At 45.8% G+C, this 15,511-nt stretch overlaps 1 protein-coding gene across 1 annotated transcript in view; it reads left to right on the top strand.

Annotated features, from left to right (window-relative positions):
• Nucleotides 1-13,200, top strand: part of CHMP4B (charged multivesicular body protein 4B) — a 51,200-nt gene extending 38,000 nt beyond the window's left edge. The window contains exons 2-5 of the mRNA XM_028118548.2: nt 8,101-8,278; nt 10,464-10,578; nt 11,617-11,743; nt 12,948-13,200. Coding sequence (XP_027974349.1) covers nt 8,101-8,278; nt 10,464-10,578; nt 11,617-11,743; nt 12,948-13,012 — 485 coding nt within the window. The 3' untranslated portion in view covers nt 13,013-13,200. The remainder of the gene's footprint in view (nt 1-8,100; nt 8,279-10,463; nt 10,579-11,616; nt 11,744-12,947) is intronic.
• Nucleotides 13,201-15,511: the final 2,311 nt, after the last annotated feature.

Here is a 15,511-nt window from a genome sequence, read left to right on the forward strand (position 1 = left end):
CTGGAGTCCCAGGATCGAGCCCCACATCGGGCTCCCTGCTCAGCGGGGAGTCTGCTTCTCCCTCTGACCCTCCCCCCTCTCGTGTTCTCGCTCTCATTCTCTCTCTCTCTCAAATAAATAAATAAAATCTTTAAAAAAATAAATAAATGATATATAATGTTAGATTGTTAATTGGGAGGCTTATTTCTTTCATATTTGTCCCCATTAAACAGATAAAGGGCTTCTTTCTTTCTCTCTAGAATTTTTCCTTGCAGTGAGTACTGTACTCCCTGTGTGTTTGCTGATGAAGTCAGCAGGGTTTCAGACTCTACTTGCCTGGTCATACACAAGTACTTATTTTGCCATCTCTAAATGGAGCACATTAGCTCCAGGCCACGGAGAGCAAATTAGGGGAACAGGGAGATACATCACAGAGAAGGAGGCTGCTCTGAAAAATGCTGTCTGCACCTCTCGCCTGCACTCTTCAGCTGCGTGGGCATAAATACAGCGTTCCGGGGCTTTTGCAGGATGAGGCCCTCTTTTCTGCAGGTGAGCCTCAGGATACAGAGTGAGGATGGACACAAAACAGCCTCTGTCTGGGCTTAAAGGCATATTTGGGTTTCTGAGACCTTTCTGTAGCTCCTGTAGATCCCATGCTATTCCTGCCACTTTTTTTTTTTAAGGTTTATTTATCTATTTTAGAGAGAGAGAGAGCATGAGCGTGAGGAACAGAGGAGGAGAGAGAATCTCAGGCAGACTCCACACTGAGTACAGAGCCTGACTAAGGACTCAATCCCACCACCCTGAGATCAGGACCTGAGCTGAAACCAAGAGTCGGACGCTTAGCTAACTGAACCACCCAGGCGCCCCGTGCCACTTCTCTACAGGGTAGAGAAATGAGAGCCCAGCCCCGACCCCATCTTCTGAAACTGTGGACAGGATCAACAGTACCCATTTAGGGAAAGTATTCTAGAACCAGGCAGATGTTGGACCTTTTTTCCATTCTTTTTTCTTTTTCTTCTAACTGGGGACTTCGGAGAGAATATTGGTAGCTTTCTGGTTCTTTCATGTGTCAGCATGAGCTTTTAAATGGGTTTTGCAAAGGGCAGAGTTTGGAAATTGAATGAAAGAGCATTAAGAGACTATTTTCCTTATGGTGGGGGAACTGCTGATTTATTTGTAGCAACTTAATTTGGAGATAAGAGAGTTGAGGTGGTGGAAGGAGCCCTGGCTGTAGACCTGGGTTCTAGTACTGATTCTTTCTCTAACTCCCTATGTGATGTGTCACCTTTCTGGGCATCATTTTTCCTCAGTCACCTAATGAGACAGGTCGGACTTCAGGTTCTCTGAGAACACTTCAAGTGTGCACCCCTCCCCCTTTGATGCCAAAATTGTAACTCATTTAGTTAGGGTCTGGCAGGACATTTGATGCCATGTCACGCAGGGATGCTTACTAATAACCGTCCCTGTAGGACAATGGCTTTCTTTGACATTGGTGATTAACTTGGTTGTTTTGATTTTGGGTCTTTTCTTGCCCACATTCATGGGACAGATGACAGGTGACCCCAGCACAGTGACTAGTGGCTTGAAGGCCAGATGTGGTTCTCCTGGCTGTGAGGGTACCCTGAATATCTAATTACTCATGGGCGTGATGAGCAGGAACGCCTGAATGATTGCTAGATGCAGGCAAAGCAGGGCTCCCTCAGCTTCACTCGGCTGCATGCCTGCCAGTAGTCTCCGCCATGACCAGCCTGCTGGTTCTTCAGAATTCCCACTTAGTGCTGCATTTGTGTGTAAGTGTCCTCTGGATTGTGTTTGTGTTTGCTGTGTGCTGAGATTGGAAAAGGAACGGCACTCTCCTCCTTCCCTCCTCGTCCTTGTATCTTCTGCTAGATGAACTCAGATGTAGAATCTTGGGTCTTTGAAAGGACACCATCATTCATTCATTCAGTGAGAGGATGTTACTGGGCGCTCCTTCCCACCAGTGCCGAAATCTCTCTGTACTAGTCATGAGTGTACAGTTACGACTTTTTAGCATCTGTTGAGATGCCCTGGGTTCGTGGCTCCTATACTGAATGCCCCCAGACCAGGGCAGGCAGACTTGCCCCTCAGCAGCTCTTCAAAGAGAAGTCAAGTGTGCCTTTGCCTGAGAGAAAGGAGCATCCTATCTAGTTGTATTGAACTGATGTGTTCTCTGAAAATGGTTTCTGTATAGTCACTAACGGGTTCCTTGCAGAAGGAGTTTCTAGTCTTGGGTGAATGTCTTTTCAACTGGTGTCTCTGTTTCATAGGTTATCTCTTTTGTATTTTTCCTCCAAATAGCTATTTAGAGTGTCTAATGAAGCAACTGTCTGGAGACCAATGTTTATTTCAACATGGTTGGAGTTGTTTTTGCATCAGCTTTCAGAGCCAATAAAGCTGGTTATTAGATTCTGTAATTGCTGCTGTAATTACTCTCTTGGAACCGGCAGAGGCATAATTAAATATGGAGATTCCAAGGACTATTTTTTTCCATCTAAAAGCAAACTCTCTAACTTCTGTTGGCCTGAGTTAGATTTCAACTGTTAAAGCCACTGTGTTTATGAATGACACTGATGTTCTTTGACAGGAAAGGGATTTCTTTGGATACCTCTTTGAATATTTGGTTTAGATGAACTCCTTGTAACCCAGTACTTGTTTTTATTTTTTTCATTTCCCCCCAGTTTTATTGAGATATAATTGACATAACATTGTATTAGTTTTACTATACAGTGTAATGATTTGATGTATGTATGTATTGTGAAATGATTACCATGATAAGTTTAGTTAACATCTATCACCTCACACAGTTACACTTTTTTTCTTATAATAAGAACCCAGTACTTGTTTTTTTAAACGCAACCATCTGGAATTTGGAGATGTATAAGGCAAGACACTAAGAGCCAGCATATGTTTATGGAAAACATTGGGCTCAGCCCTTTAAACTTTGGCTACATATAGAAGTAGATTCCTGGGCGCCTGGGTGGCTCAGTTGTTAAGCGTCTGCTTTCGGCTCAGGTCATGATCCCAGGGTCCTGGGATCGAGTCCCACATTGGGCTCCCTGCTCAGCGGGAAGCCTGCTTCTCTCTCTCCCACTCCCCCTGCTTGTGTTCCTGCTCTCACTGCCTCTCTCTGTCAAATAAATAAATAAATAAAATCTTTAAAAAAAAAAGAAGTAGATTCCTGTGGTCAGAAATAGGGTTGGGATGGATATTTTACTTTAAGTGTAACAGTATGCAGGAAGAGAGGCATTTTACTCCTTTAGTTTGCCCTAAGTTATACTTTACCACTCTGCCACACGTTTCTAAAGTATAGAGTGGTTCAGGTACTATGAATATTTAAGTTTACACATACTCTTATAGCCCAGATGGTGATCTCATGTCTAATTTCTTTTTTTTTTTTTTTTAAGATTTTATTTATTTCGAGAGAGAGATCGCACAAGCAGGAGGAGGGGCAGAGGCAGAGGGAGAGAGAGAATCCCAAGCAGGCTCCACACTCAGCGCAGAGCCTGACACAGGACTCAATCCCACAACCCTGAGATCACGACCTGAGCCAAAACCAAGAGTCAAATGCTTAACCACTGAGCCACCCAGGCGCCCCCTAATTTCAATATTACATTAGGGGCGCCTGGATGGCACAGTCAGTTAAGTGCCGACTCTTGGTTTCAGCTCAGATCCTGATCTCTGGGTCATGAGATCAAGCCCTGCTTTGGACCCCACGCTCCATTGAGGAGTCTGCTTGAGACTTTCTCTCCCTTGCCCTTTGCCCCTCCCCCGCTAAAATAAATAAATAAATCTTTTTTGGAAAAAAAAAGATCACTCATGAACCACATATGAAGGGAGAAAATGAATAGTGTACACTTTCTCTTTGGAGTTCTTAACTAGTTGAGAAATACACACAGGAGTTAGATTGGGGTAAATAAATCAGCTGTCCCTGCCAGGTACCATCCTGGAGAGTTAACTACATGGAGAGGAAGACTGTGTGAACCCTGCAGGCAGGGGGGGAAGTCCTAGAGGGCCAGGCTCTTTGCTCAGGCCATTTTCTTCCTCTCCAAGAGCACACCTTACAATGAGGATGGAGGGAAGGGCAAGTGCTTACAAAAGTTGCTGTTTTATGGGCCAGGAGGGATGCAGGGAAAGAATCCTATCAAATGATTGTTTTAGCTAGTGTTTCAGTGAGACATTATCATTTCTCCTTTGAGTCAGAGGGACACAGGAGATAAAATATGGGTGTACCACACATGAGGAACCCTGCATAAAATACATGAAAAACTTAAAATACAGATGAAATTAGAGATTCAGTTTAATATATATGAAGTACTTATTGTGTACCAGCCATTGTGCTGGATATTGGTCTTGTAAACGTGAATAATATAAACATTTCATTCATGGGGGGACTTGCTTCCTTCTAATATGTTTGGGTATTTGCTTCCAGATCATTTATTGCTTGGGGAATTTTATTTTTATTTATTTTTTTAAAAGATTTTATTTATTTATTTGACACAGAGAGAGCGAGCATGAGCAGGAACACAAGCAGGGGGAGTGGGAGAGGGAGAAGCAGGCTTCCCCCCGAGCAGGGGGCCGGATGCGGGCATGATCCCAGGACCCTGGGATCATGACCTGAGCCGAAGGCAGATGCTTAACGACTGAGCCACCCAGGCGCCCCTGCTTGGAGAATTTTAGAAGTAATGTGGAGGTCAGAGAAATGTAAGATTGGCATACAAGGAGTCACTGTCAGTTGAAAATGTAGGGAGGGCACCTGGGTCGAGCCCCTGCTCAGTGGGGACTCTGCTTCTCCCTCTGCCCCTCCCCCCCACTTGTGTGCTTGCGCACATGCACATGCTCTCTCTCAAAAATAAATCTTAAAAAAAAAAAGGATATGATTCCTTAAAAAAAATGTCTTAGAGAAAAAAATTAAAGCAGTTCTAAATCTAATATGTTAATAGGGAAAGAATAAATTTGGTTTTAAAAATCAGAATGTAGGGGCGCCTGGGTGGCTCAGTCGTTAAGCGTCTGCCTTCGGTTCGGGTCATGATCTCAGGGTCCTGGGATCGAGCCCCGCATCAGGCTCCCTGCGGAGCAGGGAGCCTGCTTCTCCCTCTCCCACTCCCCCCTGGCTTGTGTTCCCTCTCTGGTTGTGTCTCTGTCAAATAAATAAATAACCTCTTAAAAAAAAATCAGAATATATGGGGAAACTGGTGCTAAACCATTCATGAACACCCTGCTTCTGGGTTGGGGTTTCATACAAAGCAGAGCAGCTCCCTCTCTGTGATTTATTGAAAGTCAGCCCTCTACGCAAGGGTTTGGGGGAAAAAACAAACAAACAAACCAAGAACAAAATTTGAAGAAAAAGACAAAAATCAGAATGTAGCTGACTATGTAAAATCAAGGCTCCTGCTACACTCAGGACACTGAAAAGCAGGGCTGGTGTGTCATCTCCTTGTTCATTCTTGAGAACTGTTCCAGTGTCACTTCCATCATTCTGAGCCTGTGTGGGAAGAGCAGAGACCTGAGGGTTTAAACTGACCAGTGCTTGAGCCCTCCTCTCTCCACATAACAGCAGTATGACTTGGATGGGCCACTTCACCTTTCCGATCCCCAGTCTCTTTGTTAGTAATAGATCTGGGATCTCTGCCCCATGACTGGGTAAGGAAGATTAAATGAGAAGGTGGATGGGACTGCCACAGCTTGCTTACCACACAGTAGGCAGCCAGACACCTTGTTCACTTTACTCATGAACATGGCAGACAAGTTTTTATGAGCTGGGCTATGCCATGGGTGGTGGGGATGGCTGAGGTGGACCTGGGAAAGAGGCATCTGTGGGACATTGGCCTGAAAAAACTTGAGACTCATTTGTTGATTAGGATATGTCTGAGTTTGGGGTGCCTGAGTGGCTCAGTTGTTAAGCATCTGCATTCGGCTCAGGTCGTGATCCCGGGGTCCTGGGATCGAGCCCTGCATTGGGCTCCCTGCTCAGCGGGGAACCTGCTTCTCCCTCTGCCTGCTGCTGTGCCTGCTTGTGCTCTCTCTCTCTCTGTGTCAAATAAATAAAATCTTTAAAAAAAAAAAATCTGAGTTCGTTTCTGTGGAAAGGCAACACAGCACCAAGGAAGGTACAAGGAAGCAACCCCAGGCCCTGAGCACTTATATACCAGGGTATCTTCCCTCTGCCATGATAGTCAGTGGCAAAGGTATCCCAGAACCCAGCCTGTGGTGACAACCCCAGTCCCTTGCAGGATCTTACAGGCCATATCAAACCCCATGGAGGCTTTGTCGTGTGGGTATAGGGAGCTGTTGAGGGTTTTTAAGCAAAGGAATGACATGGATTTGCACTCCATCTTCTGTGTTCCCACAGTCTCCTTGACACTCCTCACTGGACTGGATGGCCCCTCCAGGGCAGGATCCTGCCTTTTTTATTAAGTGGAAGACATAACATTTATAATGGCAGAGTCCATGCTCTGGGGTTCCACCCTTGGCTTAATCCCTTCTGCCATCTGATGGCACCACCTGATGACCTGAATTACGTAACCTCTCTGAACCTGTTTCCTCATCTGCTAAAAAGGGTGGTCATTTCTACCTTAAAGAGTTTCTGTTTTGTGAGGTACTTACATAGCATGTATGACTTAGTATTAGCAGGTGAAGGTGTTTAGAGTCTTGGGGACCTTGGGTATGACTGCAGGTTAGATTTCTCGAGGTTATAGGTCATTCACACAGGAATCAAGGGAGATAGGTTGAATGTCTTGTCAACTTTTAAGGAGGCACATTTCATTGTTCTTCAGATTTTTTGCAATTTCTCATTAGCCTGCTTTATCCTTTGGCTGGAAGAATTTTCCTAGGCTAATAGGAAGCATAAGTAGAAGGAGCATGGGACCTGTTCATGTGATATATGGAGAAACCACAGCCCTGTAAGGAAGATGATTGCATGTCCCTGAGAGCCTGCTGGAGATGGCTGTGGTTTGGAGCCCAGGGACATGGTGGAGCATGTGTGTGTGTGGGTACATATGTGTGTTCATATATATGTCTTAAGACTAGTAAGTCTTAAGACTTGGCTATCCAGGCCAAGGTAGGGGCCCATTCGTTCTGGCCTTGATGCCCATCTGAGATGTGTACTAAAGATATCTTTAGGTGCAAAGAGGGGAGTTGAGATGATAAGGGGGAGGCACCTTGGGTTGTGAGTAGGGAGATGTGCTTTTGGCTCCTGCTGTGCCACAGATTCACCTCGGTCAAATTGCTTGTCCGGACTGGATCTAAGAACAAGATGATCTCTACAGCCTTAACATGCCGGGAAGCACAGATGGATGATGACATTTACTTGACCAAATGGTCGCACTCTAGATTCGCCCCTGGCAGGGAATTCTGTCTTTATTTTAGTTGTGTTGTGTTCTCTATGATAGAGAATGCTACAATAACCATCTTTAGGCATGAGGATTTTTGCTTTTGTTGAATAGTTTCCAGAAGGAAACTGCTGGGTCATAGGGCAGGAACGTCATTATACCTGTTGCTGTGTGTGGCCATGTTGCTTTTCAGAATCAGTATATCAACTTACAGTTGTCAGCTATGTGTGAGAGAGCATTTTAGCCCTAACTTATCCAGTATTTAGTATCATTATTATTTATTGTTTTTATAATTTAGCTGGCATAAAATGATACTTTAAAGCTGCTTTATAATAATTAGAGGTGTTGTTTTTTGGTGTCCACTATGTTTTAAGTTGTGCTAGGTGTTTATATTCTCTCACTTCTCACAATGAACCTATCGGGGAAGCTAAGTAGCTCACCTAAATCTGTGAGCCGGGATTTGAACCTAAAGCAGCATGGCCTCAAAACACATTCTCTGTCTCGGTGCCTTTCCATGCTTTGATTTGTGGGGGTGTGGTTACACAGTATGAACTTCAGCTTGTGTGCTTTGCTGCACTTGGAAGTATGTGAATTTTGTATAGTTTTCTTAGAAAATTGAATATGTTCTTTGTGTAGAAGACATTATTAACCTTGTGTTACAATGGAAGCAACAACTGAGGTGCATTTATTACAATTAGGGCGAAGACTCAAGTGAACTCTAGGATATTCTGGTGTCAGGCTCTCTGAAACTGTTTTCTCCCCCATGCAGCGGCCCTCCAGGCCCTGAAGCGCAAGAAGAGGTATGAGAAACAGCTAGCGCAGATCGATGGCACACTGTCAACCATCGAGTTTCAGCGGGAGGCCCTGGAGAACGCCAATACCAACACTGAGGTGCTCAAGAACATGGGCTATGCTGCTAAGGCCATGAAGGCTGCCCACGACAACATGTATGTGGATACCCACTGGTGGGGGGCGGGCACCTGTGTGGCAGGGCCTCAGTCCCAGGACATGGCCTTGGGCGACCCTTTGATTTATCCACTCAAAACCTGAGTTTGTTTTAATTTGCATTCTTTTTTGGAACTCCTTTTATTTATTTTTATTTATTTTATTTTTTTTTAAAGATTTTATTTATTTGACAGAGAGAGACACAGCAAGAGAGGGAACACAAGCAGGGGGAGTGGGAGAGGGAAGAAACAGGCTTCCCGCAGAGCAGGGAGCCCGATGCAGGGGCTCAATCCCAGGACCCTGGGATCATGACCTGAGCCGAAGGCAGACACCCAACAACTGAGTCACCCAGGCGCCTCTGGGAACTCCTTTTAGAATGGATTTTGTACCCTATTGCCTAAAGACACAGATCTCAGGGTGCCTGGGTGGCTCAGTTGGTTAAAAGGCCAACTCTTGATCTCACCTCCGGTCTTGATCTCAGATCACTTAAAAAAAAGAAGAAGATTTCATGGAATGAAACAGTATTTCTGAGTAATTCAAGGTTATTGTGATGAGCAGAGTTTCTAGCTAGAAAGATCCTTAGAAAGTCCTTTCACCCAGGCCCCTGATTATCAAGGTGGGGAAGCTGTGTCCCAAAGAGGGGAGGTGCCTTGCCGTGAGTTATGGATGAGCTTGGATAGAACTGGGATTAGAATCAGTGTTCATGTCTTTTTCCTGATGCTGTCAGGATCCTGAAAGGGCTTTGGACCTCTCTGTTCTTATATCTGCTTTTGATGGAATTTTCTGGCTCTCTCAGTCTTTGGCTGTCATATTAACAATGTTCTTGGGGTGCCTGGCTGGCTCAGTCAGTAGAGCATGTGACTCTTGATCTCAGGGTTGTGAGTTTGAGCCCTAAGTTGGGTGTAGAGATTACTTCAAAAAAAAAACAACAAAACTTTCAAAACAGTGTTTCTGACCTCAGCGAGCCTTCCCTTATGTGGCTACTTCTCATGTACAGTGGCCTAAGAAACTAGATAACCAAACTTGTTACGGTTGTAATTACAGGCTAGGGTAACACTAAGTTCCAAATGACAGCCTCTCCCATGAACAAATTGTGCATTTGTTGTAGTGCTTGGACTTGGCAGCATATATTTGGGGAGTGTTTAAAGTCCTTTTTTACTTCCTTGGGGGTACTCAGCCATGTCAGGGATTGGCAGAATGTTGCCTGTGGGCCTACCACCTATTTAGTAAATAAAGTTTTATGGATACACAGTCGTGCCTATTAATTTACATATTATCAATGGCTGCTTTTGTGCTACATAGCAGGGTGAAGTGTTCATGACAGTTTGGCCCACAAATTCTAGGATATTTCCTACAATGGCTGCTTTTGTGCTACATAGCAGGGTGAAGTGTTCATGACAGTTTGGCCCACAAATTCTAGGATATTTCCTATTTGGTCCTTTACAGGAAAAGTTCACTGATCTCTGCTCTGGAAATGTGGGGTTGCAGGAAAAGTATCCTTTAAATAAGTGAGGTATTACCTGAGGGTAGATGTTCATTGGGCTGAGCTTCCTAAGATAGGTCCACGTCTGCTCCATTTCTATGTTCTCCAGGATGCCTAGCGAAGGGCACATCTCAGTAAACCGCTGTGCAGGCTTTGAAATACATGTGTATGTATTATACTGATTAGTTGTATGTTTGTAAGATTGACAGTGCACAGAAAGTAATTCTGCATGTTTGCCTTTCTTTTGGGCCCTACTGGAGGAGCCGTAAGTGCATGTGAGTAGAAGGGAAGGACCTATCAACTGGCACAGCTATGTTCTGTGATCTGCGATTTTATCTCTCCCTGTACAGAGTTACAGAGTTGCCCTTGAGCTTGAAGAAGAGCTATTGGCCCAGGAGTTAAAGTCCTGTAGTCTCATTTGACACGTTTATTACTAGCTCACGTGAGAGGTCATGAACGTGGCACCCAACTTTGCTAAGCCTTATTTCCTGAGGGTGTCAGGCTAGATGGTGTCTAAGAACACCTGCATGTTAAAAGGGGGAGAAAGATAATATAAAGACAGACGAGTAATTCCTCAGAGGGGGTCATTACAGGGGATAGGGTGGGAAGCGGATTGTGTGTGGTGGGGTTTCTGTTCCTGCCTTCATGGACCCTCTTCACAAAGACTGATTGTCCCGTATGACATCTGTCCATTTCATTTAAAGGGACATCGATAAAGTTGATGAATTAATGCAGGACATTGCTGACCAGCAAGAACTTGCAGAGGAGATTTCAACAGCTATTTCAAAACCTGTAGGATTTGGAGAAGAGTTTGATGAGGTGAGTGGTTTCATGCAGTTCGCATAAGCTTCACAAATGTCACCCGGGCTGCCCTTTGATGTGCTGTTGAAGTCTCTCTGGCATGGTGTATGTGGTTTGGAAATCACCACTTCTCATTCCTCCAGAGTCTTGGACATAAATAGATCATGGTATTAACTCTCCTTAATTCTGGATTTTGGGAAATGGCTTTCATTCACTCTTTGGAATAGAAGTTTAGGTTGAGTAAAGGGACCTTCATAGGGACCCCTCAGCAGGCTTCAGGTCAAAAACTGGTTTCAGTAATTACCTTGCACATTTCATGGGGGACCCTGGGCTCAGAGCTGGGGCAGCTGAGGTGACCGTTCCTTGTAGAAGGTTACAGGATTTTCCCTTGGGCAACTCCGATTTGAGGTAAAGGTGAAGCCAAGGAAAGAGCATTTATATCTGACCCCTGAGGGATCCATCTGGAGCTCGGCCACCTACCAGTTTCTGCTGTAGCAATTGGGATCTTGAGTCTCTTAGGATTTTAAAATACACCAGGCCCTATTGAAGAGATTTCATTCTATGTTAGATCTGCGTCTGCTGAAGGCCAGGTCCTCTGCCCTGAACCTAATTCTTTGTGCTGATTCCCACTGTAGCTGGAAAAAACAGCTTGTGGCTCTTAGACTTGGCTCCCAGCACCAGGGTCTTCATGTTTTCAGACTGAAATTTGATGGACTAGTCAAGTTAATTTCAATTCAGCAAATATTCCTGAACATTCACTGAGTGTACCCAGTTCTGAGATAAAGAAAGAGGAATGAAAAGATGCAATCCCTTCTCTCAAAATGCTGACAGCTAGTGCAGGACACTGGATATAGACTTTGTAACTGCCTGATAGGGTATTAGGTTCACCAGTAGAACCATGTTTAAGGTTTGAGTAAGAGTATGGACCTGGAGATCATCTCCCTTCTGACCTTCCTAGAAGGGGTGTGTGTCCTCTGGGTCATCAGGAAAGAGGGACTGTTGCAGGGGGTAGGATTCCCAGGGACATGTCTCTCACTCTTCTGTTTCCTTTACCAGGACGAGCTCATGGCAGAATTAGAAGAACTAGAACAGGAGGAACTAGACAAGAATTTGCTGGAAATCAGTGGACCCGAAACAGTCCCTCTACCAAATGTTCCCTCTATAACCTTACCATCAAAACCCAGTGAGTACTTCTTACCCAGTCATGACATACCCCTAATGCCCTGTAGTGGGTAATCTTGAGGTTGGTTGGCCTCAGTTTGGGTCCTGAGTTTGCCTGGGATTGAGAATCACAGATCTGTTGTGATGGCCACGGAGACACCATCACCTGTCTTTTCCTAGTTTCTCTGTAGAACAGGGTTTCTTTACCTCGGCACTGTTGACACAGCCAGGTAATTCTTTGGGTTGGGGGAGGGGGGTTGTTTTATGTATTACAGATGTTTACACAGCACCCGTGGGCTCTGTCCAGATACTGGCAGATGTCCCCTGCAGGGTGTGGGGGGATCACCCCCAGCTGAGAACCACTCTTCCAGAATGATTTTTCCTATGTCACTAAACAAAAGAAAGTTCTAGGCACTGGGAGAAGGGGTGAGAGTTTAATTCCAGGACAGCTGTTGGTTCCTGTCTAATATCCTCTGCTGTGCACATCTGCAAAAACTTGGGGCCTCAGAGGCAGCCACTGTGGGAAGGAAATATCTTTGGCTCTTCTAGAGACACGGTTCTATAAAACTTTCATTTCTTTCTCCCTGCTCCTTCTTCCCCCTCCCTCTTCTGTTATTTCACCTTAGGTGGGTAGAAGTATTCCACATCAAACTTCTAGGAAAGGCACAGAAGTTTGACTTGGCATGGAGAGAGAGCCTGGGGGGCAGTGTAACGAGGCTATAGTCCCCTTACCCTCCCATGTATCCAGAAGAAATGGCCCCTCAAGTTGAGTCGGCAGCATGGTGGTGGGTTCAGGCAAAGGGGGTCCAAACACTGTTTAAGGGGCACCTGTGGGTGTGGAGAGGTGGTTCAAGCCACTTGAGGTGGAGGGGGATTGCTGGCAAGGATTAGATCTCCTCTGGGGTTCTTCCTGATTTCCCCATCCTTGAATGCTCTGGGGCGAGTTCCTACGGACTGTCAGTGTGGAATCCTTGTTTTGCCCGGCCCCGATGCTGGTGGAGGGGGTGGTGCCGGGAACGTGTGCCTGTTATCTGGAGTTCTGTGTTGCAGCTTCCAGGCGCAGAAAAACAGTCTGCTGATAGCCTGGAATGAGGCTGGGTGCCAGGGTTGTGCTACATCATGTCTCTAAATCAGCCCTGCCCCTGCGCCCAGCCAGAATGTGTGAGAGCATCGTGGTTACAGTGTGGTCACAGCCCTCCTAAGTAGCCTTTTCTCCCTTCACACAGCCAAGAAGAAGGAAGAGGAAGAGGATGACATGAAGGAATTGGAGAACTGGGCTGGATCCATGTAACTGGTCCAGTGCAGCTGGGCCCAGACAGACTCTGGTGACCCGTGCAGCGGGCAGGCGTGTGCGCGTGCGGGGCAGGCAGGACATGGTGCAGGCAGGTTCCATTGCTCCTGAGTCTCCCTCCAAAGCCTTGGGGCCGCATCACTGCTCACTCTCTGCACAGCATGGTCTGCACCCAGCGGGACAGGGCGGGGGGAGGGGGGCGGGCGGGTGGGGTGGGAGGTGCCTGCTGTTTATAATGTTGAATTTCTGTAAAATAAACTGTATTTGCAAATCCAACATTGAGCTTCTGGACTATGCTAACTCCACTGCTGAAGCTCAGTGGAAAGGGTCGACCGTTTGCAGTTGAAATGATCTGAAAATGTAGCCTCTGTCCTTTTAAGTCAGTTGACTTGTCGCACATTTCTTTGTAAGACTTGTATGGTACTGGCAGAAAAGTTTTTTAAAAGCCATAGGCTTTTCCTTGTCCTTAGCTGTAATAATGCATCTGACTTTGGTTTCCTTGAGAACTGTATTTCTGTCCATTTCCTGTGTACTGGCCCCTGTGTTTACCAATCTGCCTACCCCTCACTCCTATTCCCCTGGTCTTTTGGAGTTTGTGACACTGATTTGAAATGGATGGTGTTCTCTTGAGAGCAAGTGAGACTGTAGAGTTAAACCCCAGCTATACATTTTTCTAACATAGCTCTAAGGTCCTTGTTGCTGTTTGTGATAACCGATAGATAACTCATTGGAAACATGTGCATACATTTATATTCAGATGAAATTATGGTTTGCACTGTCTATTAAATATCTCAATTAATTTTCATACTTTGCTGTTGTGTTCAATCTGTCATTTGCTTCGGGAGCTGACTCTTCTGAGGCTAGCGTGGTGTCCAGTGGAGTCTGTGGAAACCTACACAAGAGTTGAGCATGACCTGCATCAACAATCTGTACCAAGGAACAGAGTGCATCTTACTAGAAATGTTTCTAAGTTCTGGAGATCGTGGATCTGTGGCCTTCATCTTACCTGGGGACCCTTGGGTACAGTTCAGGAGTGAGGGGTTCTTGCGCAGTTCCGTGGTCTTCCCTTGTTTTTCTCTGTCAGTGTCCATGGGCAGTGCCCATGGGATGGCAGAGCCTCCCCCTGTTGGAAACCATGGTATTCCTACTGACTAGGCCCATCTGGTGCATTGGTTTAGTGAACCAATCTGGTACATTGGTGCACTGAAGAAAATGGCCTTTCCCGTGGAGAGAAAGTGTAGGGCAGTGACTAAGAATCGAGGACACACGTGGTAGTCTCAGGTCTGCTGTGACTCACCATGTGACCTTGGCCCAGCCTCTTCCACTCCCTCTACTTCTCTTTAGTCCTATCCCCCCTGGAGAATCTGATGACCACTATGGACCTTCTTTAGAAAAGTGGATCTATGAACATGTATTCTTAATTCTGCATGCCAATTGGGAGAATTTGAGAGGATCCCTTCTCTAATGCCTATCCCTAAACCTCTTAAGATTAAAATCACCTTGGGGCTCCTGGGTGGCTCTGTCAATTAAGCTTCTGACTCTGGATTTTGGCTCCGGTCATGATCTCAGGGTTGTGAGATTGAGCCCCATGTCCAGCTCCGCACTGGGTGTGGAGCCTGCTTGGGATTCTCTCTCTCCTTCTCCCTTTGCCCCCCCCCAAAAAAGATTACAATGACCCTGAGTTCACAATTAAAACACTGCCATCGCTCACTGGGTACCGTGGGGCTAGTTGCCCACTTTCCCCGATCTCATTTTCCCATCTGTGAAATAAGGGGGTGGGACCAGATCATCGGAGGTCCTGTCTGTGAAGTTGCTGATGCCCTGTGCCTCACTCCTCGTTTCTCATCTTCCCTGGCTGCCACACTTAGGATTAGACTTGACCACATGGCTTGGAAATTCATGACTTGTGTGGAGGTTGGGTCTGGCTATTCTCAGAAGTTCTTTTCTTTCCACCTCAAGAAGAATCTAGTGGCAACACTTGCTGCCAGCTTCCCACCCTCTTGGAGCAGTTTGTGTAGCCCCTGGGCATCATTTGGTGTGGGGGATCCAGAGTGAACATTCCTAAGCTCTTCTCATCAGTTGCCTCAGGGGCTTCTCACCCAATGTCTGAATGAGGGTAACTCACAGGTCCAACCATCCAGCTCTCTGGCAGGCCTGAAACCAGGTTCAGGGCAGTGTCTGGGGCTCCTCTGAGAAATAGCTGCTTATTCCTCTTAAATGTGGGCCCTGTGCCAGGCTGTGGGTTGCCGTGTTCAATAATGCTCAGTCTCTTTCCTGCTCTTAGGAGGTTCTCAGGCTGGAGAGAAAAGTTACTATGTTAGGATTCCTTGGCTACAAGCTACAGATGACTCAGTTGACTAGTATAAACAGTAAAGTCATCTACTTATCCGTTCAAAGCTTACTCAACAAACATTTACTGAGCACCTACTGTGTGCCAGGCATTGTTCAAGGCACTGTGAGTGCATGCAACAAAGTCCCTGCCCTCGAGGTGTTTACATT

Source organism: Eumetopias jubatus, unplaced genomic scaffold, assembly GCF_037043125.1.
Source record: "Eumetopias jubatus isolate StellerSeaLion01/CBP00866 unplaced genomic scaffold, mEumJub1_p1.0 scaffold_9, whole genome shotgun sequence".
Lineage (NCBI taxonomy): Eukaryota > Metazoa > Chordata > Mammalia > Carnivora > Otariidae > Eumetopias > Eumetopias jubatus.